This window comes from Ranitomeya imitator, chromosome 3, assembly GCF_032444005.1.
Source record: "Ranitomeya imitator isolate aRanImi1 chromosome 3, aRanImi1.pri, whole genome shotgun sequence".
NCBI classification, from domain to species: Eukaryota; Metazoa; Chordata; class Amphibia; order Anura; family Dendrobatidae; genus Ranitomeya; species Ranitomeya imitator.
The window spans coordinates 631,709,060-631,733,598 of record NC_091284.1 but is presented as its reverse complement, the minus strand read 5'-3'; the positions used below and the strand labels follow the sequence as shown (position 1 = coordinate 631,733,598).

Below are 24,539 nucleotides of genomic sequence, written 5' to 3'. Positions count from 1 at the left end.
AAATACTGTTAAATAGGGCCTGCGCTGTGCGTTACAATAGTGTAAGTAGTGTACCCTGATTCCCCACCTATGCTGCGAAATACATTACCAAAGTCGCCGTTTTCGCCTGTCAATCAGGCTGGTCTGGTCAGGTGGGCGTGGTGACATCGCTCTTTTCTTCCCTAGCTTTCCGTTGGTGGCATAGTGGTGTGCGCATGTCGCAGTGACGAATCCACTGCGCGCACGTGAAGAAGCAGCGCGCGATCTGCGCTATTACCCCCTGTCATCGGTGGGGGCGGCCATCTTCCTGGGGCCGCGCGTGCGCAGATGGAGTGCTCTGCTGCACGGGGCTTCAGGAAAATGGCCGCGGGATGCTGCGCGTGCGCAGAAGAGATCGCGGTGGCCATTTTCCCAAAGCCGAGTTTGCATCTCGGCTTTGGGAAAATGGCCGCCACGATCTCTTCTGCACACCCGCGGCCATTTTCCTGAAGCCCCGTGCAGCAGAGCACTCCATCTGCGCACGCGCGGCCCCAGGAAGATGGCCGCCCCCACCGATGACAGGGGGTAATAGCGCAGATCGCGCGCTGCTTCTTCACGTGCGCGCAGTGGATTCGTCACTGCGACATGCGCACACCACTACGCCACCAACGGAAAGCTGGGGAAGAAAACAGCGATGTCACCACGCCCACCTGACCAGACCAGCCTGATTGACAGGCGAAAACGGCGACTTTGGTAATGTATTTCGCAGCATAGGTGGGGAATCAGGGTACACTACATACACTATTGTAACGCACAGCGCAGGCCCTATTTAACAGTATTTATATCTCAATCTGAAAAAACGGGGTGACAGGTTCCCTTTAACTGAGTAATATTGTACAATGGCAAAATATAACCATCATACAGAGACAGAATAATACTGCCATACAGTGACTTAATCATACTGCCATACAATAACAAACTATAACCATCATACTGCCATACAATAACAAACTATAACCATCATACAGAGACAGAATAATACTGTCATACAGTGACTTAATAATACTGCAGTACAATGAAAACATATAACCATCGTACAGAGATAGAATAATAGTGCCATACAGTGACTTAATCATACTGCCATACAATAACAAACTATAACCATCATACAGAGACAGAATAATACTGTCATGCTGTGAATGGATTCCCTTCTTATTGAGCTCATACTTGGTTCTGTGCATACTCATGCAGAAACTGTGTGCTTCTGTGCAGTGTTTTGAATGGTCGGTCTGAGTCTCTACCTTGGCCCTCAACAAGGACATTTGAAGGACTTCTGTCATTTGGAAAAAAAAAATAAATGACAGTTATAGTTTAAGAATATCACTTTCACTGTAAAGGGAAAAATGGTTATCAAGTAGCACGCGCTACCTGTGAATAATGGAGATTGTTCTATTTTCATAATTAGTCATGCACTCCTTGATTGCAATCAAGCTCCAGCAGCATTCTGTTTCTGCACGGTGTAGTGTGCTGGCCTCATCTTCATCTGGCACTGCACATGCACTTGGTACAAGCAGTGACTGCATAAAAGATCACACTGAGTATATGCTATCTGAACATTTTATGTTATCCTTTTAGAAAGGTGACATTTTACAGTGACACTTTTGGAAGTCTGTTGTTATTCTGTATAAAACTGTGGCAGCAGTGTCTAGGTTTCCTATGTGATAACAGATTAACCTTGATGAAGTCTTTGTAGCAACAGGTTGCCATGTAACAAAGTAAGAAATAAGAATGCAGTGACTGACTGACTATTACTCAAGCATCTGTACAATATGTGTGTGTGTGTGTGTGTATATGTATATATATATATATATATATATATATATATATACATACAGTACAGACCAAAAGTTTGGATACACCTTCTCATTTAAAGATTTTTCTGTATTTTCAGGACTATGAAAATTGTACATTCACACTGAAGGCATCAAAATTATGAATTAACTCATGTGGAATTATATACTTAACAAAAAAGTGTGAAACAACTGAAATTATCTTATATTCTAGGATCTTCAAAGTAGCCACCTTTTGCTTTGATGACTGCTTTGCACACTCTTGGCATTCTCTTGATGAGCTTCAAGAGTTAGTCACCGGGAATGGTCTTCCAACAATCTTGAAGGAGTTCCCAGAGATGCTTAGCACTTGTTGGCCCTTTTGCCTTCACTCTACAGTCCAGCTCACCCCAAACCATCTCGATTGGGTTCAGGTCTGGTGACTGTGGAGGCCAGGTCATCTGGCGTAGCACCCCATCACTCTCCTTCTTGGTCAAATAGCCCTTACACAGCCTGGAGGTGTGTTTGAGGTCATTGTCCTGTTGAAAAATAAAAGATGGTGCAACTAAATGCAAACCGGATGGAATAGCATGCCGCTGCACGATGCTGTGGTAGTCATGCTGGTTCAGTATGCCTTCAATTTTGAGTAAATCCCCAACAGTGTCACCAGCAAAGCACCCCCACACCATCACACCTCCTCCCCCATGCTTCACCGTGGGAACCAGGCATGTAGCGTCCATCCATTCACCTTTTCTGCGTCACACAAAGACACGGTGGTTGGAACCAAAGATCTCAAATTTGGACTCCTCAGACCAAAGCACAGATTTCCACTTGTCTGTTGTCCATTGCTTGTGTTCTTTAGCCCAAACAAGTCTCTTCTGCTTGTTGCCTGTCCTTAGCAGTGGTTTCCTAGCAGCTATTTTACCATGAAGGTCTGCTGCACAAAGTCTCCTCTTAACAGTTGTTGTAGAGATGTGTCTACTGCTAGAACTCTGTGTGGCATTGACCTGGTCTCTAATCTGAGCTGCTGTTAACCTGCGATTTCTGAGGCTGGTGACTCGGATAAACTTATCCTCAGAAGCAGAGGTGACTCTTGGTCTTCCTTTCCTGGGACGGTCCTCATGTGAGCCAGTTTCTTTGGCTTGAGAAAGGTCCACATCCTGGACTGAAACGTAGCACACGGGCCAATAAACCACTTTTATTTTTCCTATTGGAGTGCTGCCTTCATTTTTTGGACTATATATATATATATATATATATATATATATATATATATATATATATATATATATATATACATATATAGATACGCATACTTACACATATATTCTATGTACACTCGTACAGACACAGACACATATTATATGTGTATATACTGTGTGTGTGCACAAACAAATAAAGTTAACACTAACATAATAATAGATATTACTGAATGAAATATTCCAGTTGCAAATCTTTATTCATTACATAATGGAATGCATTGAGAACAATAAAACTTAAAAATAATCAATGTAAATCAAAATATCCCATCGAGATCTGCATTTGAAATTATACTGAAAATTAAAGTGGAACATCAAATTACAGGCTGATCCAAGTTCTTTTGAAATGCCTCAAGACAAGGAAATTATGCTCGATAGTGTGTGACCTCTACATTCCTGTATGACCTCTCTACAATGTCTTGGCATGGTCCTGATGAGGCAGCAGATGTTCTCCTGAGGGATATCCTCACAGACCTGAATTAAAGCATCAGTCAACTCCTGGACAGTCTGTTGTGAAACATGGCATTGGTGGATGGAACGAGACATGATGTCCCAGTTGTGCTCGATTAGATTCAGGTCTGGGGAACAGGCACTCCAGTCCATAGCATCAATGCCTTCATCATGCAGGAACTGCTGACACTCTTCAGCCACATGAGGCTTAACATTCTCATGCATCAGAAGGAACCCAAGTCCTCATGAACCTGCATTTGGTTTCACAATGAGTCTGAGAATCTCATCCTGGTACCTAATGGCAGGTACCTCTGGCTTGCATGGAGGGCTATGTGGCCTGTTGTGAATTCTGTGGCTGAATTCACTCCTGTGGTCACAAGTGGTACTGCAGCTTCTGAGCTTCCTCCCTCAGGTGTTCTGGTGAGCTCGTTGGCTGCTTTGTTATTTAACTCCACCTGATTCTGTCTTCCTTGCTCCTTGTCAATGTTCCAGTGTTGGATCTGAGCTTCTGGATCTTTCCTGTGGCCTGCTGCTCTGCTTAGATAAGTGCTTCTTTGCTTTTGTTGCTACTTTTTCTGTCCAGCTTGTTAATTCGTTTTGCTGGAAGCTCTGAGACGCAAAGGGTGTACCGCCATGCCGTTAGTTCGGCACGGTGGGTCTTTTTGCCCCCTTTGCGTGGTTTTTTGCTTTAGGGTTTTTTGTAGACTGCAAAGTTCTCTTTGCTATCCTCGCTCTATCTAGAATATCGGGCCTCACTTTGCTGAATCTATTTCATCCCTACGTTTGTCTTTTCATCTTGCTAACAGTCATTATATGTGGGGGGCTGCCTTTTCCTTTGGGGTATTTCTCTGAGGCAAGTCAGGCTTGTTTTTCTTTCTTCAGGCTAGTCAGCTCCTCAGGCTGTGCTGAGTTGCAAAGGTAGTGTCAGGCGCAATCCACAGCTGCCTTTAGTTGTGTTTAGGATAGGTTCAGGTATTGCGGTCTACAGAGATTCCACGTCTCAGAGCTCGTTCTATTGTTTTTTTGGTTATTGTCAGATCACTGTATGTGCTCTGATTGCTGGCACACTGTGTCACTGGATTGCCTACATAACAGTACAAGGAGCCAACCTAATGATTCTCAATAGAGGGAAAAAAGAAGTTCTGACATCATTTTTTTTTCTCAGCTCTGTGTTCAGTCTTTTTTTCCCCCCAGACATTTGGGTGTTTCAGGACACAGGTGTGGACATGGATATTCAGGGTCTGTGCTCTTCAATGGATAATCTCGTTACAAATGTACAAAGGATTCAAGATACTATTGATCAGAAATCTATGTTAGAACCAAGAATTCCTATTCCTGATTTGTTTTTTGGTGATAGAACTAAGTTTCTTAATTTCAAAAATAATTGTAAGCTATTTCTGGCCTTGAAACCTCATTCTTCTGGTAATCCTATTCAACAGGTTTTGATTATTATTTCTTTTTTGCGCGGTGACCCTCAGGACTGGGCATTTTCTCTTGCGCCAGGAGACCCTGCATTGAGTAATGTCAATGCGTTTTTCCTGGCGCTCGGATTACTTTACGATGAGCCTAATTCAGTGGATCAGGCTGAGAAAAATTTGCTGGCTTTGTGCCAGGGCCAGGATGATATAGAAGTATATTGTCAGAAATTTAGGAAGTGGTCAGTACTCACTCTGTGGAATGAATCTGCGCTGGCAGCTTTGTTCAGAAAGGGTCTCTCTGAGGCTCTTAAGGATGTCATGGTGGGTTTTCCTATGCCTACTGGTTTGAATGAGTCTATGTCTTTGGCCATTCAGATCGGTCGACGCTTGCGCGAGCGTAAATCTGTGCACCATTTGGCGGTATTGTCTAAGATTAAACCTGAGCCTGTGCAGTGCGATAGGACTATGACCAGAGTTGAACGGCAAGAACACAGACGTCTGAATGGTCTGTGTATCTACTGTGGTGATTTCACTCATGCTATTTCTGATTGTCCTAAGCGCACTAAGCGGTTCGATAGGTCTGCCGTCATTGGTACTGTACAATCCAAATTCCTTCTGTCCATTACCTTGATATGCTCTTTGTCATCGTATTCTGTCATGGCGTTTGTGGATTCAGGCGCTGCCCTGAATCTGATGGATTTGGATTATGCTAAACGTTGTGGGTTTTTCTTGGAGCCTTTGCGGTGTCCTATTCCGTTGAGAGGAATTGATGCTACACCTTTGGCCAAGAATAAACCTCAGTACTGGACCCAGCTGACCATGTGCATGGCTCCTGCACATCAGGAAGTTATTCGCTTTCTGGTGCTACATAATCTGCATGATGTGGTCGTGTTGGGGTTGCCATGGCTGCAAACCCATAATCCAGTATTGGATTGGAACTCTATGTCGGTATCCAGCTGGGGTTGTCAGGGGGTGTACATGGTGATGTTCCATTTTTGTCTATTTCGTCATCCACTCCTTCTGAGGTCCCAGAGTTCTTGTCTGATTATCAGGATGTATTTGAAGAGCCCAAGTCCGATGCCCTACCTCCGCATAGGGATTGTGATTGTGCTATCAATTTGATTCCTGGTAGAAAAATCCCAAAAGGTCGATTATTTAATTTATCCGTGCCTGAACACGCCGCTATGCGCAGTTATGTGAAGGAATCCCTGGAGAAGGGACATATTCGCCCATCGTCATCACCACTGGGAGCAGGGTTCTTTTTTGTAGCCAAGAAGGATGGTTCGCTGAGACCGTGTATTGATTACCGCCTTCTTAATAAAATCACTGTTAAATTTCAGTATCCCTTGCCATTGTTATCTGACTTGTTTGCTCGGATTAAGGGGGCTAGTTGGTTCACTAAGATAGATCTTCGTGGTGCGTATAATCTGGTGAGAATCAGGCAAGGAGATGAATGGAAAACTGCATTTAATACGCCCGAGGGTCATTTTGAGTATCTAGTGATGCCGTTCGGACTTGCCAATGCTCCATCTGTGTTTCAGTCTTTTATGCATGACATCTTCCGTGAGTATCTGGATAAATTCCTGATTGTTTACTTGGATGACATTTTGATCTTCTCAGATGATTGGGACTCTCATGTGAAGCAGGTCAGAATGGTTTTCCAGGTCCTGCGTGCTAATTCTTTGTTTGTGAAGGGATCAAAGTGTCTCTTCGGTGTGCAGAAAGTTTCATTTTTGGGGTTCATCTTTTCCCCTTCTACTATCGAGATGGATCCGGTTAAGGTCCAAGCCATCCAGGATTGGACTCAGCCGACATCTCTGAAAAGTCTGCAAAAGTTCCTGGGCTTTGCTAATTTTTATCGTCGCTTCATCTGTAATTTTTCTAGCATTGCCAAACCATTGACCGATTTGACCAAGAAGGGTGCTGATTTGGTTAATTGGTCTTCTGCTGCTGTGGAAGCTTTTCAGGAGTTGAAGCGTCGTTTTTGTTCTGCCCCTGTGTTGTGTCAACAGATGTTTCTCTTCCGTTCCAGGTCGAGGTTGATGCTTCTGAGATTGGAGCAGGGGCGGTTTTGTCACAGAGAGGTTCTGGTTGCTCAGTGTTGAAACCATGTGCTTTCTTTTCCAGGAAGTTTTCGGCTGCTGAGCGTAATTATGATGTGGGCAACCGAGAGTTGCTGGCCATGAAGTGGGCATTCGAGGAATGGCGTCATTGGCTTGAAGGAGCTAAGCATCGCGTGGTGGTATTGACTGACCATAAGAACCTTACTTTTCTCGAGTCTGCCAAGCGCTTGAATCCTAGACAGGCCCGTTGGTCGTTATTTTTTAGTAATAGAGGACACGGCACTCAAGGTTTGTAGGAGGTGCACAAGTTAGGTATCCAACCCATCAATCATATAGAATAAATTACTTGGCACTCAAGAGATAGTCTTTGCAAGATAAGATGTGAACAATTCGTTTATTAGGTGCATCCAGTTCCACATAAATTGAACGTTTTCGGTCTAATCATAAGACCTTCATCAGAAAAGGTTATTGAGTACTGGATGATGGAAACAATCTGATAGGGTCGTTATTTTTTGCCCGCTTCGATTTTGTGATTTCGTACCTTCCGGGCTCTAAAAAAGTGAAGGCGGATGCTCTGTCTAGGAGTTTTGTGCCCGACTCTCCGGGTTCATCTGAGCCGGCGAGTATCCTCAAGGAAGGAGTCATTGTGTCTGCCATCTCCCCTGATTTGCGGCGAGTGTTGCAAAAATTTCAGGCGAATAAACATGATCGTTGTCCGGCGGAGAAACTGTTCGTCCCTGATAGGTAGACTAGTAAAGTTATCTCTGAACTTCATTGTTCGGTGTTGGTTGGTCATCCTGGAATCTTTGGTACCAGAGAGTTAGTGGCTAGATCCTTCTGGTGGCCATCTCTGTCACGGGATGTACGTACTTTTGTGCAGTCCTGTGGGATTTGTGCTAGGGCTAAGCCCTGCTGTTCACGTGCCAGTGGGTTGCTTTTGCCCTTGCCGGTCCCAAAGAGGCCTTGGACACATATTTCGATGGATTTCATTTCTGACCTTCCCGTTTCTCAAAAGATGTCAGTCATTTGGGTGGTCTGTGATCGCTTTTCTAAAATGGTTCATCTGGTGCCCTTGGTTAAATTGCCTTCCTCCTCTGATTTGGTGCCTTTGTTCTTCCAGCATGTGGTTCGTTTGCATGGCATTCCTGAGAATATTGTTTCTGACAGAGGTTCCCAGTTTGTTTCAAGGTTTTGGCGAGCCTTTTGTGGTAGGATGGGCATTGACCTATCTTTTTCCTCGGCTTTCCATCCTCAGACTAATGGCCAGACCAAACGAACCAATCAGACCTTGGAAACATATCTGAGATGTTTTGTTTCTGCAGACCAGGATGATTGGGTGTCCTTTTTGCCGTTGGCTGAGTTCGCCCTTAATAATCGGGCCAGCTCGGCTACCTTGGTGTCTCCATTTTTCTGCAATTCTGGGTTCCATCCTCGTTTCTCTTCAGGACAGGTTGAGTCTTCGGACTGTCCTGGTGTGGATTCTGTGGTGGACAGGTTGCAGCAGATCTGGACTCAGGTAGTGGACAATTTGACCTTGTCCCAGGAGAAGGCTCAACTTTTCGCTAATCGCAGACGCCGTGTGGGTCCCCGACTTCGTGTTGGGGATCTGGTTTGGTTATCTTCTCGTCATATTCCTATGAAGGTTTCCTCTCCTAAATTTAAGCCTCGTTTTATTGGTCCGTATAGGATTTCTGAGATTCTCAATCCTGTGTCTTTTCATCTGACCCTCCCAGACTCCTTTTCCATACATAATGTATTCCATAGGTCGTTGTTGCGGAGATACGTGGCACCTATGGTTCCATCTGTTGAACCTCCTGCCCCGGTTTTGGTGGAGGGGGAATTGGAGTATATTGTGGAGAAAATTTTGGATTCTCGTGTTTCTAGACGGAAACTCCAGTATCTGGTTAAATGGAAGGGTTATGCTCAGGAAGATAATTCCTGGGTTTTTGCCTCTGATGTCCATGCTCCAGATCTTGTTCGTGCCTTTCATGTGGCTCATCCTGGTCGGCCTGGGGGCTCTGGTGAGGGTTCGGTGACCCCTCCTCAAGGGGGGGGTACTGTTGTGAATTCTGTGGCTGAATTCACTCCTGTGGTCACAAGTGGTACTGCAGCTTCTGAGCTTCCTCCCTCAGGTGTTCTGGTGAGCTCGTTGGCTGCTTTGTTATTTAACTCCACCTGATTCTGTCTTCCTTGCTCCTTGTCAATGTTCCAGTGTTGGATCTGAGCTTCTGGATCTTTCCTGTGGCCTGCTGCTCTGCTTAGATAAGTGCTTCTTTGCTTTTGTTGCTACTTTTTCTGTCCAGCTTGTTAATTCGTTTTGCTGGAAGCTCTGAGACGCAAAGGGTGTACCGCCGTGCCGTTAGTTCGGCACGGTGGGTCTTTTTGCCCCCTTTGCGTGGTTTTTTGCTTTAGGGTTTTTTGTAGACTGCAAAGTTCTCTTTGCTATCCTCGCTCTATCTAGAATATCGGGCCTCACTTTGCTGAATCTATTTCATCCCTACGTTTGTCTTTTCATCTTGCTAACAGTCATATGTGGGGGGCTGCCTTTTCCTTTGGGGTATTTCTCTGAGGCAAGTCAGGCTTGTTTTTCTTTCTTCAGGCTAGTCAGCTCCTCAGGCTGTGCCGAGTTGCATAGGTAGTGTCAGGCGCAATCCACAGCTGCCTTTAGTTGTGTTTAGGATAGGTTCAGGTATTGCGGTCTACAGAGATTCCACGTCTCAGAGCTCGTTCTATTGTTTTTTGGGTTATTGTCAGATCACTGTATGTGCTCTGATTGCTGGCACACTGTGTCACTGGATTGCCTACATAACAGTGGCCCTCCAAAGAAATGCCTTCCTGCACCATTACTGACCCATTGCCAATCCGGTCATGCTAGAGGATGTTGCAGGAAGCAGGACATTCTCCACTGCATCTCCAGAATCTGTCATATCTGTCACATTTGCTTAGTGGGAACCTATTCTCATCCATGAAAAGCACAGGGCACTAATGTCGAATCTGCCAATCTTGGTTTTCTCTGCAGTTGCCAATCCCCCTTGGAGTCTTTTTCTGACACTTTGAGCAGATACATTTATGTTAATGGCCTGCGCCTCCAGTTCCTTCCATAAAAATGAGGTAGAGCTCCTTCTGCTGGGTTGTTGCCTTCTACTCCCCCTCCACATGTCCTGGTGTACTAGCTTGTCTACTGGTATCTGCTCCATACTTTGGACACAATGCTGACAGTCGCAGCTAACCTTCTTGCCACAGTTCACATTTATGTGCCATCCTGGATCAGCTGAACTAACTGAGCAACTTCTGTGGGTTGTAGAGACCGCCTCATGCTACTGTATAGTACCTCTAGGGGTGAGAGCAATGGCACAATGCAAAAGTGACCAAAACAGCAGCAAAAAAGGATGAGAACTGAGAAATGATCTGTGGTCACCACCTGCAGAACCACTCATAATAGGGGTTGTCTTGCGATTTGCCTATTCTACCTGTTGTCTGTTCCATTTGCATAACAGCAGGAGAATTTGATTCACAATTGGTGTTGTTTCATAAGTGGACATACTGATTTCACAGAAGTGTGATTCACTTGGATTTACATTGTGTTGTTTAAGTGTTTCCTTTATTTTTTTTAGCTCTGTGTGTGTACATACACATTTTATAGAAATATAAGCAGATTGAGAGCATGTTGTTAAAATTCCACATTTGTGTATATGGTATGTAGAATATGCATTTTTCTATAGTGTCTCTCAATGACAGCGGACATAGACCATAGGCATTAGTTGGCTCCTTACAAAGAAGTATAAATGAGAAAAATAAATCTGTGCTGCACAGAAACATGTATGCACGTTATATGGGCATGTTCACACATGGATTTTCCCTCCAGGATTGCCAGCTGAAAATCTAAAGCAAATTACCATACCACCATAGTGGATGAGATTATAACAGATTTTATCCATGTGGTACAGAATCCCAAAATCTGCCACGTGCCAATTCATGTAGCGGATTTTTCCCCTTTTCAGAGGTGTCACAGTGCACAGACTTCCACTACTAATTCCAGCTGCCGTGTCTCTATTGGCTGCAGTAGCTTTGATAGGGGACTCTGCATCTGTCCATAGTTATCGGACTACTGACAGATAAGCAGTCCTCCTCTGTGATAAATGGGGACAGCCTAGGTTCTCTTTATGGTCTTGCTGATTACTCATGATTCATGCTATTGTGTTCCTGTGCCTGTATTCTACATTGGTTTGGTTTATTGCTGCAGCTAGAGGTTTATTATGAAAAGGAAGACATTATTACCTCAAATGCATTTTGCGTTATTTTCGTTTCTATGAAATAGCAGCAGTGTCACTTGAAGAGTATTGAAGTAACAAAAGCAAAAGCTCTGAGAATCTTGTGTATAAATGGTTGATATCCCTGTGTATCCTTCATCTATGAAAGAACATATAATGGAAGGTTATTTTGTGATTTTGCTGCATAAACAGGGAGACATGTTGAAGATGTGGGCACATTTCTCACAGTGCTTGCCTTAATGTCTCCTACAGAAATATACAAAGGATCCAAAGTTTGGATGAAAAGACTAAAAAGTTTTTAGAAGCACTGCACTAGACTCTCACGTGTACTCTTCACCTCACTGTTTATCACGGATACCTTCCGCCATACCTGATTACTATATCCGTCACTCATTGTGGTTGTTTTAATTAATATGCACTAGTGGAAATCTTACAGGATCCAGAGATATTACTTCAACACAAACTTTTAATGTCACGTATGAACAGGTATAAGCAGGTTGTGGGATGAAGTGACAGACAGAAGGCAGAGCAAGGGTTAACAAATATAACAATGTTAATTTAACTGGGTTAGCTCCTCGCAGTAAGGTTCAGGGTTAAAGGGAGAAAAACAGTCCAATTGAAAGGATATGTAGTGTTAAAGGGAACCTGTCACCCCTTTTTTTCAGATTGAGCTATAAATACTGTTAAATAGGGCCTGCGCTGTGCGTTACTATAGTGTATGTAGTGTACCCTGATTCCCCATGTATGCTGAGAAATACATTACCAAAGTCGCCGTTTTCGCCTGTCAATCAGGCTGGTCAGGTGGGTGGGCGTGTTCACAGCGCTCTTTTCTTCCCCAGATGGGGGCGGCCATCTTCCTGGGGTCGCGCGTGCGCAGATGGAGTGCTCTGCTGCACGGGGCTTCAGGAAAATGGCCGCGGGATGCCGCGCGTGCGCACAAGAGATCGCGGCGGCCATTTTCCCAAAGCCGAGTTTGCACGCGCGACCCCAGGAAGATGGCCGCCCCCACCGATGAAAGGGATGACAGCGCAGATCGCGCGCTGTGTCTTCACGTGGGCGCAGGGAATTCGGACCTTGGACGTGCGCACACCACTACGCCACCAACGGAAAGCTGGAGAAGAAAAGAGCGCTGTGAACACGCCCACCCGACCTGACCAGCCTGATTGACAGGCGAAAACGGCGACATGGGGAATCAGGGTACACTACATACACTATAGTAACGCACAGCGCAGGCCCTATTTAACAGTATTTATAGCTCAATCTGAAAAAACGGGGTGACAGGTTCCCTTTAAGGAACAATGAATCAGATAATGGCAATTCTTGTGAATGCTGTGGGGGGAGTCAATAGCGCCAACAACGGCTGGTGCGATGCTTGTACAAGAAGGACCTGTAGGCAACGGTAATCCATCTTCTGGCGGCAGCGGTCGGTCTCCTTCCACTGAGCCCTTAGGCCATGAACATATGCGGCCGGAGCAAACAAGGCCACAGCTCGATCAAAGCCAGCACCCAAAACCCCCTACCCCGGCTGAAAATATCTGTGCAGTATCCAGTTCTCTCCTTGTGGCACTTGTGCTGTACTCACGGTCACGAGGCACATGGCACCTCGCTCTCTGCCAGCCACTGGGGGCGCTGCACCTCTCTGTGCTGCGCGCAGCCTGTTCCCGCCAAGACTGAAGCGACAACAGCAGCTGGCGCGATGTTTCTCCAGTGAGGTACTGCAGACCACGGTCCGACAATGAGGGGAGCAGCGAACAGTCCTGAACTCTGCCCTATCTCTTAGGCTAGCGTGCGACGCTTAGCTGAACAGGGCTCCCGGCTCTTTCCTTATTACTGCGGTGGGCTCCAGCAGTGTGCCGGCAGCGCCCTCAGAGCCCGCTGTGCATGCACCTTCCCTCTGTCACTGCCCGACGCTGCATGCACTTTTACTTATGTCAGCGCCCCCAGCTTCCAGGTCAGGTAACCTCAGCAGTTCCGGACCTGGGCTGGCACAGGTACCCACAAGTCCGACCTTTCTACTTACACAGGCTACTGCGCAACAATGAACCTAAAGACTAAAGATTTAAAGGGAACTAGTCAGTAAGATCAATCTCACCAAATGGCACACACTAGAGACCAAAAGTCATTTTTTTTTAAAGAGTGATTACCGTACTTCTGTTTGATTGTTGTGATGCCATTTTCCTGGTGATGAGTTGAAAATGCATGAAGTTGTCATTGTGCACAACCTTAATTTTAACCAAAATGCTTTAGAATATAGGTATGGTCATTTAATTAAAGAAAACTGACTGCCAAAACTGCAGAGTTTTTTTTAAACTATTTTATCTCTGGAGTGGTGCTTCAAATCTAAGTCTCCGGCACCCTGCCTTGTTTCACTTTTCTTGGTCTTCATCTTGTTATCACTGACGGTCTCTGACATTTTGTGAGCTGCCAGCTGCTCCAATGTTTCATGAAGTAAGCCAGAGGTCACAATTCAATACTAGTCTATGAGAGCCAGAACGAGGCTTTGAGAGATTGTGACGTAGCTTCTGACTTCCTGGAACCGCAGGATCAGAAAGGCACCGGAAAACGGTGAAGAGGCTGCAGTGTAAGAGTAGGGCCAGTGACCTTGGGTTTAATGCAGCACTAAAGCACTGAATAAAAAAAAATGCCGAAGGGGCGATTTAAGGGTTATTCATGCAACAGTTTTAGTTTTTACTGGTACGATTTTATAAACTAACGTGTCAGTGGTGCTATTCATGCATCAATTTATCTCACTAACCTAGGTGCCTAAATCATGAAAATCGCAGTGCATGTCCTATTCTAGTCTATTTTTGTGGATAAAGTCAATAGGTAGTGAGAAAAGAAAAAGGGAAAGCACACTGCGACAAAATCTGACAGTCGTGTCCGTTGTGCTTTTCTCCTCAATGATTTTGGTTACTCTTTGATTTGGTCCCTCTACGTACCCCACTCATTTTTGCTTAGCTATATCATCTCAGACTCCAAAGCTTCCAACTTTGTAAAGAAACAGTAAAATAATCCATCGATGTTGGGTTTACAATCTGTGATTTTATACATAGTAACATAGTAACATAGTTAGTAAGGCCGAAAAAAGACATTTGTCCATCCAGTTCAGCCTATATTCCATCATAATAAATCCCCAGATCTACGTCCTTCTACAGAACCTAATAATTGTATGATACAATATTGTTCTGCTCCAGGAAGACATCCAGGCCTCTCTTGAACCCCTCGACTGAGTTCGCCATCACCACCTCCTCAGGCAAGCAATTCCAGATTCTCACTGCCCTAACAGTAAAGAATCCTCTTCTATGTTGGTGGAAAAACCTTCTCTCCTCCAGACGCAAAGAATGCCCCCTTGTGCCCGTCACCTTCCTTGGTATAAACAGATCCTCAGCGAGATATTTGTATTGTCCCCTTATATACTTATACATGGTTATTAGATCGCCCCTCAGTCGTCTTTTTTCTAGACTAAATAATCCTAATTTCGCTAATCTATCTGGGTATTGTAGTTCTCCCAACCCCTTTATTAATTTTGTTGCCCTCCTTTGTACTCTCTCTAGTTCCATTATATCCTTCCTGAGCATCGGTGCCCAAAACTGGACACAGTACTCCATGTGCGGTCTAACTAGGGATTTGTACAGAGGCAGTATAATGCTCTCATCATGTGTATCCAGACCTCTTTTAATGCACCCCATGATCCTGTTTGCCTTGGCAGCTGCTGCCTGGCACTGGCTGCTCCAGGTAAGTTTATCATTAACTAGGATCCCCAAGTCCTTCTCCCTGTCAGATTTACCCAGTGGTTTCCCATACATTTATTGACTTAGTTGCTGAAGCGCTATTACTCACCTGTCATTACATAACAAAATGCCATTCTTAGGGATTTTTCCACCACATTACATTCATCACCTATGCACAGGACCATTGCGCTTAGCTGTTTGTCAGCCTCATATACTGTGATTGGCGGCTGCCATCAATCCATTCAGGTTTCTTTATGGTGTGGTTTTGCAGGTGAGGAGAATGTGGACGTTCCAGCAATCATACATTGATCACTTATCCTTGTGAGTCACTGAAGTGTTTTTCAAAGGAAACCCAATCTGGTTCATTGACATTAGAGTCTTTTGTAGGTGACACATTTTTTTTCTCTTTAGAATGGATGATGTTGAATGCTTCTGTTGTGTGTTAATGTTGGGTCCATGCATATTACCTTACCAACTATAACGAGTGTCATGATTTTCTAAAATGTTAAATAAATGGATGTAGTTTCAGTTCAGGGTCCTTAGTCCTTACATGTCTTGTGCTAGAAGGAACATTTTTTTTTACTTTCCTGTATTTTATTGCGTTCCACTTGACTAGCGCGGTGTGCAGTCATACATTGTAGAATTGATTAAAATAAAACCCTTGTAGGAAAAGCAGGCAGCAGAGTGGTTCCATTGTAAGAGGTGCGGTGTGTTGCAGGAGATAATAATTGCTTGTGTTGTGCTTTGCTTGCATCGTGGGATTACCATATGTTCTACTGTCATAACTTCATTGCCCTTGTAATTGCTTCTAATGTGGTGTTGCGTACTGTATTTTTCAGAAACTAAATCCTAAACGGCAGCACTATATACTTTCATTGCTGATTGCAATGTTCGCGGGCCGTGTACTTCTGTCTCCTAAGTGTTTGTACTGTTACGTTTGTTTTTGTATGCATTTAGAAGAAAATTAGAATTGATTATTGCATTTCTTGGCAGCTTGTGCAAAAGTCTAACATTTTAATTGTATTCTATGTCTTTTTCCTCCCTTCTAGCTTGAACACTCCACCTGGCACAAAAATAAAGCTATTAGGATCTGTTGAAGTGAAAAATGGATGCTTGCTTTTGGATGACACCAACACAGTTGTGCTTGGAGGTGAAGTGGAGCCACTCATAGAGAAATGGGAGCTGCAGAGGGTGAGGCTAACACAAATCACTTTGAGCTCTTGTTGCTGGTGTGTTACTAAATTGACTCTTCCAGGCAGAGAATGAATATCCTTTTAGAAGCATACATCCAATATTGCCCTTTATAACAGTGTTTGCCTATTTATTCCAAGCAAGCGGTATTAGCAGAATGCATTTTATTGCAGGCACTGTGACGATTTAGACCTGTATCCCATTTCATTACAGTCATTTTTTAGGGAATTTGCAGACTAGGTTTGGTAAAAATTAATAATTTATTATAAGATCTAAATTTCTTTACATATAGTACTGTGTAAAAGTTTCAGGCAGGTGTGGAAGAAAATTCTGCAAAATGTGCTTGCTTTCAAAAATAGAAGTGTTAATAGTTTTTTTTTTTAATCAATTGACAAAATGCAAAGTGAATGAGCAATGAGAAGTCTAAATCCAATCAGTATCTGTTGTGACCCCCCTTTGTCTTCATAACATCAATAAAGGGACGCTGTCAGCATAGAATGTCCGTTCAAACTATGTACCACAGCTCGGTGCTTCATGGCGGGGCCAATCGTTTTAAATACACCTTCATACCTACTTGTTTTCCCTCAATCTCCACCCGTTATTTGCAGACAGCTATGTCTTCATAGGGCCATGGACGGGTGGAGATAGAGGGAAAACAAGCAGGTGAGCAGGTGTATATATAACTGGTAGGCCCTGCCATGAAGCACCAAGCGCCTGTACTTGGGTTGACCAGTCATTCTGTGCTGATAGTCCCTTAAATGGAACCTGAGACACCTCTTCAGTGACTGCTCGATACATAGTGAGCAGCAGCTGTAACCATGGTCCCAACACGACTGACGGCCGGATCAGCAGTGCATCAGTACAGAGCTGGCTGTTAGTCATTGCTGGGATTGTGGTTACAGCCACCGCTCACTAAATACTGAGCGGTGACTGAAGCTTCACCTCTATGACTGAAAGCCAGAGGCTGCCGGAAGAAATATAATTAATTTCACTCCAGCAGCAATTCTTTCTGTGCGGTGGCTGCATGGTTTCTGAACCTTATTAATCTGCAGATTAATCCTATATCTGCCGGTTAATAGCATTTTTTCACATAACAGCTTCCCTTTAAAAGGACTATGTCAGCATAGAATGTGTTGTACAGAATGGGCTGTAGAATTAAAAAGCGTATTTTCATGGATCTAAAAAGGAGTAGGGGGCTTATACATAGATTGCTGGAATCATGTGTAACTGGGCTTAAAAATGATGCTTTTAGTTTATATGGAGAACACCTTGTAACTCCTTCACCCCTTGGCCATTTTACGTTTTTGCTTTTCCGTTTTTTGCTCATCTTCCCAGAGCCATAACTTTTTTTTATTTTTTTTCATCAATATGTCCTTGTGAGGGCTTGTTTTTTTTTTGCTGGACAAGTTGCACTTTTGAATGACTACATTGATTTTACCATATAATGTAGTGGAAAAGAGGAAAACAAATTCAAAATGCGGTGAAATTGCAAAAATGAGCAATTCCACAATTGTTTATTTTTTTAATTTTTTTACCATGTTCACCAAACACTAAAGCTGATCTTCAATTATGATTCCCCAGGTTATTATGAGTTCTTTGATACCAAACATGTATAGGTTCTTTTTTATTTAACCCCTTCCCGACCCATGACGCCACGTAGGCGTCATGAAAGTCGGTGCCAATCCGACCCATGACGCCTATGTGGCGTCATGGAAAGATCGCGTCCCTGCAGATCGGGTGAAAGGGTTAACTCCCATTTCACCCGATCTGCAGGGACAGGGGGAGTGGTAGTTTAGCCCAGGGGGGGTGGCTTCACCCCCTCGTGGCTACGATTGCTCTGATTGGCTGTTGAAAGTGAAACTGCCAATCACAGCGATTTGTAATATTTCACCTATTATAACGGGTGAAATATTACAATCCAGCCATGGCCGATGCTGAAATATCATCGGCCATGGCTGGAAATACTAATGTGCCCCCACCCCACCCCACCGATCGCCCCCCCAACCCCCCGATCTGGCCGGTACACTGCTCCGGCTCCCCTCCATCCAGTGCTCCGCTCCCCCCCCCCCGTGCTCTTGTCCGCTCCCCCCGTGCTCCAATCACCCCCCCGTGCTCCAATCACCCCCCCTGCACTCCGATCCACCCCCACCGGTGCTCCGTTCCACCCCCCCGTGCTCCGTTCCAGCCCCCCCATGCTCCGTTCCACGCCCCCCGTGCTCCGTTCCACCCCTCCCGCGCTCCGATTCCCCACCCCCGTGCTCCGATCCCCCCCCTGTGGTCCCCCCCCACCCCATCATACTTACCGATCCAGCCGGGGTCCCGTCCGTCTTCTCCCTGGGCGCCGCCATCTTCCAAAATGGCGGGCGCATGTGCAGTGCGCCCGCCGAATCTGCCGGCCGGCAGATTCGTTCCAATGTGCATTTTGATCACTGAGATAGATTATATCTCAGTGATCAAAATAAAAAAAATAATAAATGACCCCCCCCCCCCTTTGTCACCCCCATAGGTAGGGACAATAAAAAAATAAAGAAATTTTTTTTTTCCCACTAATGTTAGAATAGGGTTAGGGCTAGGGTTAGGGCTAGGGTTAGGGTTTCGGTATGTGCACACGTATTCTGGTCCTCTGCGGATTTTTCCGCTGCGGATTTGATAAATCCACAGTGCTAAACCGCTGCGGATTTATGGTGGATTTACCGCGTTTTTTTCTGTGCATTTCACTGCGGTTTTACAACTGCGATTTTCTATTTGAGCAGTTGTAAAACCGCTGCGGAATCCGCACAAAGAAGTGACATGCTGCGGAATGTAAACCGCTGCGTTTCCGTGCAGTTTTTCCGCAGCATGTGTACAGCGATTTATGTTTCCCATAGGTTTACATTGAACTGTAAACTCATGGGAAACTGCTGCGGATCCGCAGCGTTTTCCGCAGCGTGTGCACATACCTTTAGAATTAGGCTATGTGCACACTGTGCGGATTTGGCTGCGGATTGGCCGCTGCGGATTCGCAGCAGTGTTCCATCAGGTTTACAGTACCATGTAAACATATGAAAAACCAAATCCGCTGTGCCCATGGTGCGGAAAATACCGCGCGGAAACGCTGCGTTGTATTTTCCGCAGCATGTCAATTCTTTGTGCGGATTCCGCAGCGTTTTACACCTGTTCCTCAATAGGAATCCGCAGGTGAAATCCGCACAAAAAACACTGGAAATCCGCGGAAAATCCGCAGGTAAAACGCAGTGCCTTTTACCCGCGGATTTTTCAAAAATGGTGCGGAAATATCTCACACGAATCCGCAACGTGGGCACATAGCCTTAGGGTTGGAATTAGGGTTGTGGTTAGGGTTGTGATTAGGGTTATGGCTACAGTTGGGATTAGGGTTAGGGGTGTGTTGGGGCTAGTGTTGGAGTTAGAATTGAGGGGTTACCACTGTTTAGGCACATCAGGGGTCTCCAAACGCAACATGGCGCCACCATTGATTCCAGCCAATCTCGTATTCAAAAAGTCAAATGGTGCTCCCTCACTTCCGAGCCCTGACGTGTGCCCAAACAGTGGTTTACCCCCACATATGGGGTACCAGCATACTCAGGACAAACTGCGCAACAATTACTGGGGTCCAATTTCTCCTGTTACCCTTGTGAATCTAAAAAAATGCTTGCTAAAACATAATTTTTGAGGAAAGAAAAATGATTTTTTATTTTCACGGCTCTGCGTTGTAAACGTCTGTGAAGCACTTGGGGGTTCAAAGTGCTCACCACATATCTAGATAAGTTCCTTGGGGGGTCTAGTTTCTAAAATGGGGTAACTTGTGGGGGTTTCTACTGTTTAGGCACACCAGGGGCTCTGCAAACGCAACGTGACGCCCGCAGACCATTCCATCAAAGTCTGCATTTCAAAAGTCACTACTTCCCTTCTGAGCCCCGACGTGTGCCCAAACAGTGGTTTACCCCCACTCATGGGGTATCAGCGTACTCAGGAGAAACTGGACAACAACTTTTGGGGTCCAATTTCTCCTGTAACCCTTGGGAAAATAAAAAATTCTGGGCTAAATAATTATTTTTGAGGAAAGAAAACGTATTTATTATTTTCACGGCTCTGCATTATAAACTTCTATGAAGCACTTGGGGGTTCAAAGTGCTCACCACACATCTAGATAAGTTCCTTTGGGGGTCTAGTTTCCAAAATGGGGTCACTTGTGGGGGGTTTCTACTGTTAAGCCACATCAGGGGCTCTGCAAACGCAGCGTGACGCCCACAGAGCATTCCATCAAAGTCTGCATTTCAAAACGTCACTACTTCACTTCCGAGCCCCGGCATGTGCCCAAACAGTGATTTACCCCCACATATGGGGTATCAGCGTACTCAGGAGAAACTGGACAACAACTTTTGGGGTCAAATTTCTCCTGTTACCCTTGGGAAAATAAAAAATTGCAGGCTAAAAGATCATTTTTGAGAAAATAATTTTTTTTTTTTATTTTCATGGCTCTGCGTTATAAACTTCTGTGAAGCACTTGGGGGTTCAAAGTCCTCACCACACATCTAGATTAGTTCCTTTGGGGGTCTAGTTTCCAAAATGGTGTCATTTCTGGGGGATCTCCAATGTTTAGCCACACAGGGGCTCTCCAAACGTGACATGGTGTCCGCTAATGATTGGAGCTAATTTTCCATTTAAAAAGCCAAATGGCGTGCCATCCCTTCCGAGCCCTGCCGTGCGCCCAAACAGTGGTTTACCCCCACATATGGGGTATCAGCGTACTCAGGACAAACTGGACAACAATATTTGGGGTCCAATTTCTCCTATTATCCTTGGCAAAATAGGAAATTCCAGGCTAAAAAATCATTTTTGAGGAAAGAAAAATTATTTTTTATTTTCATGGCTCTGCGTTATAAACTTCTGTGAAGCACCTGGGGGTTGAAAGTGCTCAATATGCATCTAGATAAGTTCCTTGGGGGGTCTAGTTTCCAAAATGGGGTCACTTGTGGGGGAGCTCCAATGTTTAGGCACACAGGGGCTCTCCAAACGCGACATGGTGTCCGCTAACAATTGGAGCTAATTTTCCATTCAAAAAGTCAAATGGCGCGCCTTCCCTTCCGAGCCCTGCCGAGTGCCCAAACAGTGGTTTACCCCCACATATGAGGTATCGACGTACTCGGGAGAAATTGCCCAACAAATTTTATGATCCATTTTATCCTACTGCCCATGTGAAAATGAAAAAATTGAGGCGAAAATAATTTTTTTGTGAAAAAAAAGTACTTTTTCATTTTTACAGATCAATTTGTGAAGCACCTGAGGGTTTAAAATGCTCACTAGGCATCTAAATAAGTTCCTTGGGGGTCTAGTTTCCAAAATGGGGTCACTTGTGGGGGAGCGCCAATGTTTAGGCACACAGGAGCTATCCAAACGCGACATGGTGTCCGCTAACGATGGAAATAATTTTTCATTCAAAAAGTCAAATGGCGCTCCTTCCCTTCCGAGCCTTACCATGTGCCCAAACAGTGGTTTACCCCCACATGTGAGGTATTGGTGTACTCAGGAGAAATTGCCCAACACATTTTAGGATCCATTTTATCCTGTTGCCCATGTGAAAATGAAAAAATTGAGGCTAAAAGAATTTTTTTGTGAAAAAAAAGTACTTTTTCATTTTTACGGATCAATTTGTGAAGCACCTGGGGGTTCAAAGTGCTCACTATGCATCTAGATAAGTTCCTTGGGGCGTCTAGTTTCCAAAATGGGGTCACTTGTGGGGGAGCTCCAATTTTTAGGCACACGGGGGCTCTCCAAACGTGACATGGTGTCCGCTAAAGAGTGGAGCCAATTTTTGATTCAAAAAGTCAAATGGCGCTCCTTCCCTTCCAAGCCCTGCCGTGCGCCCAAACAGTGGTTTACCCCCACATATGAGGTATCAGTGTACTCAGGACAAATTGGACAACAACTTTCGTGGTTTAGTTTCTCCTTTTACCATTGGGAAAATAAAAAAATTGTTGCTAAAAGATAATTTTTGTGACTAAAAAGTTAAATGTTCATTTTTTCCTTCCATGTTGCTTCTGCTGCTGTGAAGCACCTGAAGGGTTAATAAACTTCTTGAATGTGGTTTTGAGTACCTTGAGGGGTGCAGTTTTTAGAATGGTGTCACTTTTGGGTATTTTCAGCCATATAGACCCCTCAAACTGACTTCAAATGTGAGGTGGTCCCTAAAAAAAATGGTTTTGTAAATTTCGTTGTAAAAATGACAAATCGCTGGTCAAATTTTAACCCTTATAACTTCCTAACAAAAAAAAATTTTGTTTCCAAAATTGTGCTGATGTAAAGTAAACATGTGGGAAATGTTATTTATTAACTATTTTGTGTCACATATCTCTCTGGTTTAACAGAATAAAAATTCAAAATGCGAAAATTGCGAAATTTTCAAAATTTTCGCCAAATTTCCGTTTTTATCACAAATAAACGCAGAATTTATTGACCTAAATTTACCACTAACATGAAGCCCAATATGTCACGAAAAAACAATCTCAGAACCGCTAGGATCCGTTGAAGCGTTCCTGAGTTATTACCTCATAAAGGGACACTGGTCAGAATTGCAAAAAACGGCAAGGTCTTTAAGGTCAAAATAGGCTGGGTCATGAAGGGGTTAAGTTTGCCACGCTGTCATTTGCACGACAGCGCAGCAAACACTGCGTCTGATCGGCGGTAAAATTGTCACAGCCGGTCAGACAGCCGTGGTTCCTGCGCTGTCAAAAGACAGCTTGAGCGCTCAGCTGTTATCGAAGGTATAAAAATTGCCTCCAGTCAATGTTGTCAGCTAATGGGACTACTTCTTGCTTGCTGACGCTAATAACAGTGAGAGTAAGGGCGGCTGATGTGAGTATTCATCAGCCAGCGCCTGTGCTGTAAATAAATAATAATAAAAAAAAAGAACAAAAATAAAAACGTTGTTGGTTTCCCTGTATTTTTGTTAACCAGCCAGGCAAAACTCACAGCTGGGGGCTGCAACCCTCAGCTCTTCTGCTTCAGCTCTTTTTAAATAATTTTTAAAAAAAAATGGCGTGGCCCTACCCCCCATTTTTGATAACCAGCCTTGCTAAAGCAGACAGCTGGGGGCTGGTATTCTCAGGCTGGTGAGGAGCCATAGATATTGGCACCCCCAACCTAAAAATAGCAGCCTGCAGCCACCCAGAAAAGGCGCATCTACTAGATGCGCCAATTCTGGCGTCACTTGCCCTGTAGCAGTGGCAAGTGAGGTTCTTGTTTATGGGGTTGATGTCACTTTTGTATTGTCTGGTGACATCAAGCCCACAGGTTAGTAATGGATAGGCATCTATAAGACACCTATCAATTACTAATCCTATAGTTATATGATAAATAAAGACACAACAAGAATAAAGTCTTTTATTTCAAATAATACAAAATACATTTTACTTTTTTATTTAAAAATAACTAACACAGTTATACTCACCAAAGCCCTCACCTTCTATAATAAAACAAAAAAACAAAAAAAAAAACAATATCCCTCACCTGTCTGTCATTCTGTCCCACGCCGTAATCCATGCCTGGGGGATAAATAGTTTTCCACCTGGATGTTGCCAAGATGCGACCTGTCCATGCTGAGAACACCAGTGAATGAACTGCTGCGCAGCATCCGTGACTAGCGGTGACATCATCGCTACTGATGGTCACTGAGGCTGCGTTCCTAGCCAGGCTGAACTGTGGTGACCTGGGGGAAATCCTTGCTAGCACCCTGAGAAAATGTCATGGTGCTGAGGCGAGTTCACCGCAGTACAAATTTACTGCAGTGAAATTCTCCTGGTTCGCTTGCAGCAGCTCATTCACCAGTAATTCACAGCCTGGACGGTCACATCTTTGAACTTTCCAGGTTGAAACTGTTTATCCTCCAGACATGGATTACAGCGTGGGATAGAACGACAGACAAGTGAGGGATGTTATTGTTTTATTTTATTACAGAAGACGAGGGATTCAGTGGAATTAGGTGTTAGGTGAGTATAACTGTGTTTGTTATTTTTAAATAAAAAAGTATTTCAAATGAAAGACTTTATTCTTGCTGTTTCTTTATTTAGCATATACAGTGACTACAAGTAGTATTCAACCCCCTGCAGATTTAGCAGGTTTAATAAGATGCAAATAAGTTAGAGCCTTCAAACTTCAAACAAGAGCAGGATTTATTAACAGATGCATAAATCTTACAAACCAAAAAGTTTTGTTGCTCAGTTAAATTTTTATAAATTTTAAACATAAAAGTGGGGGTCAATTATTATTCAACCCCTAGGTTTAATATTTTGTGGAATAACCTTTGTTTGCAATTATAGCTAATAATCGTCTTTTATAAGACCTGATCAGGCCGGCACAGGTCTCTGGAGTTA

At 44.2% G+C, this 24,539-nt stretch overlaps 1 protein-coding gene across 1 annotated transcript in view; it reads left to right on the top strand.

The window, feature by feature from the left end:
- The window catches only part of TDRD3 (tudor domain containing 3), a 517,375-nt gene that overhangs the window by 281,048 nt on the left and 211,788 nt on the right, over positions 1-24,539 (top strand). Inside the window, exon 5 of the mRNA XM_069758172.1 lies at positions 16,029-16,170. Coding sequence (XP_069614273.1) covers positions 16,029-16,170 — 142 coding nt within the window. The remainder of the gene's footprint in view (positions 1-16,028; positions 16,171-24,539) is intronic.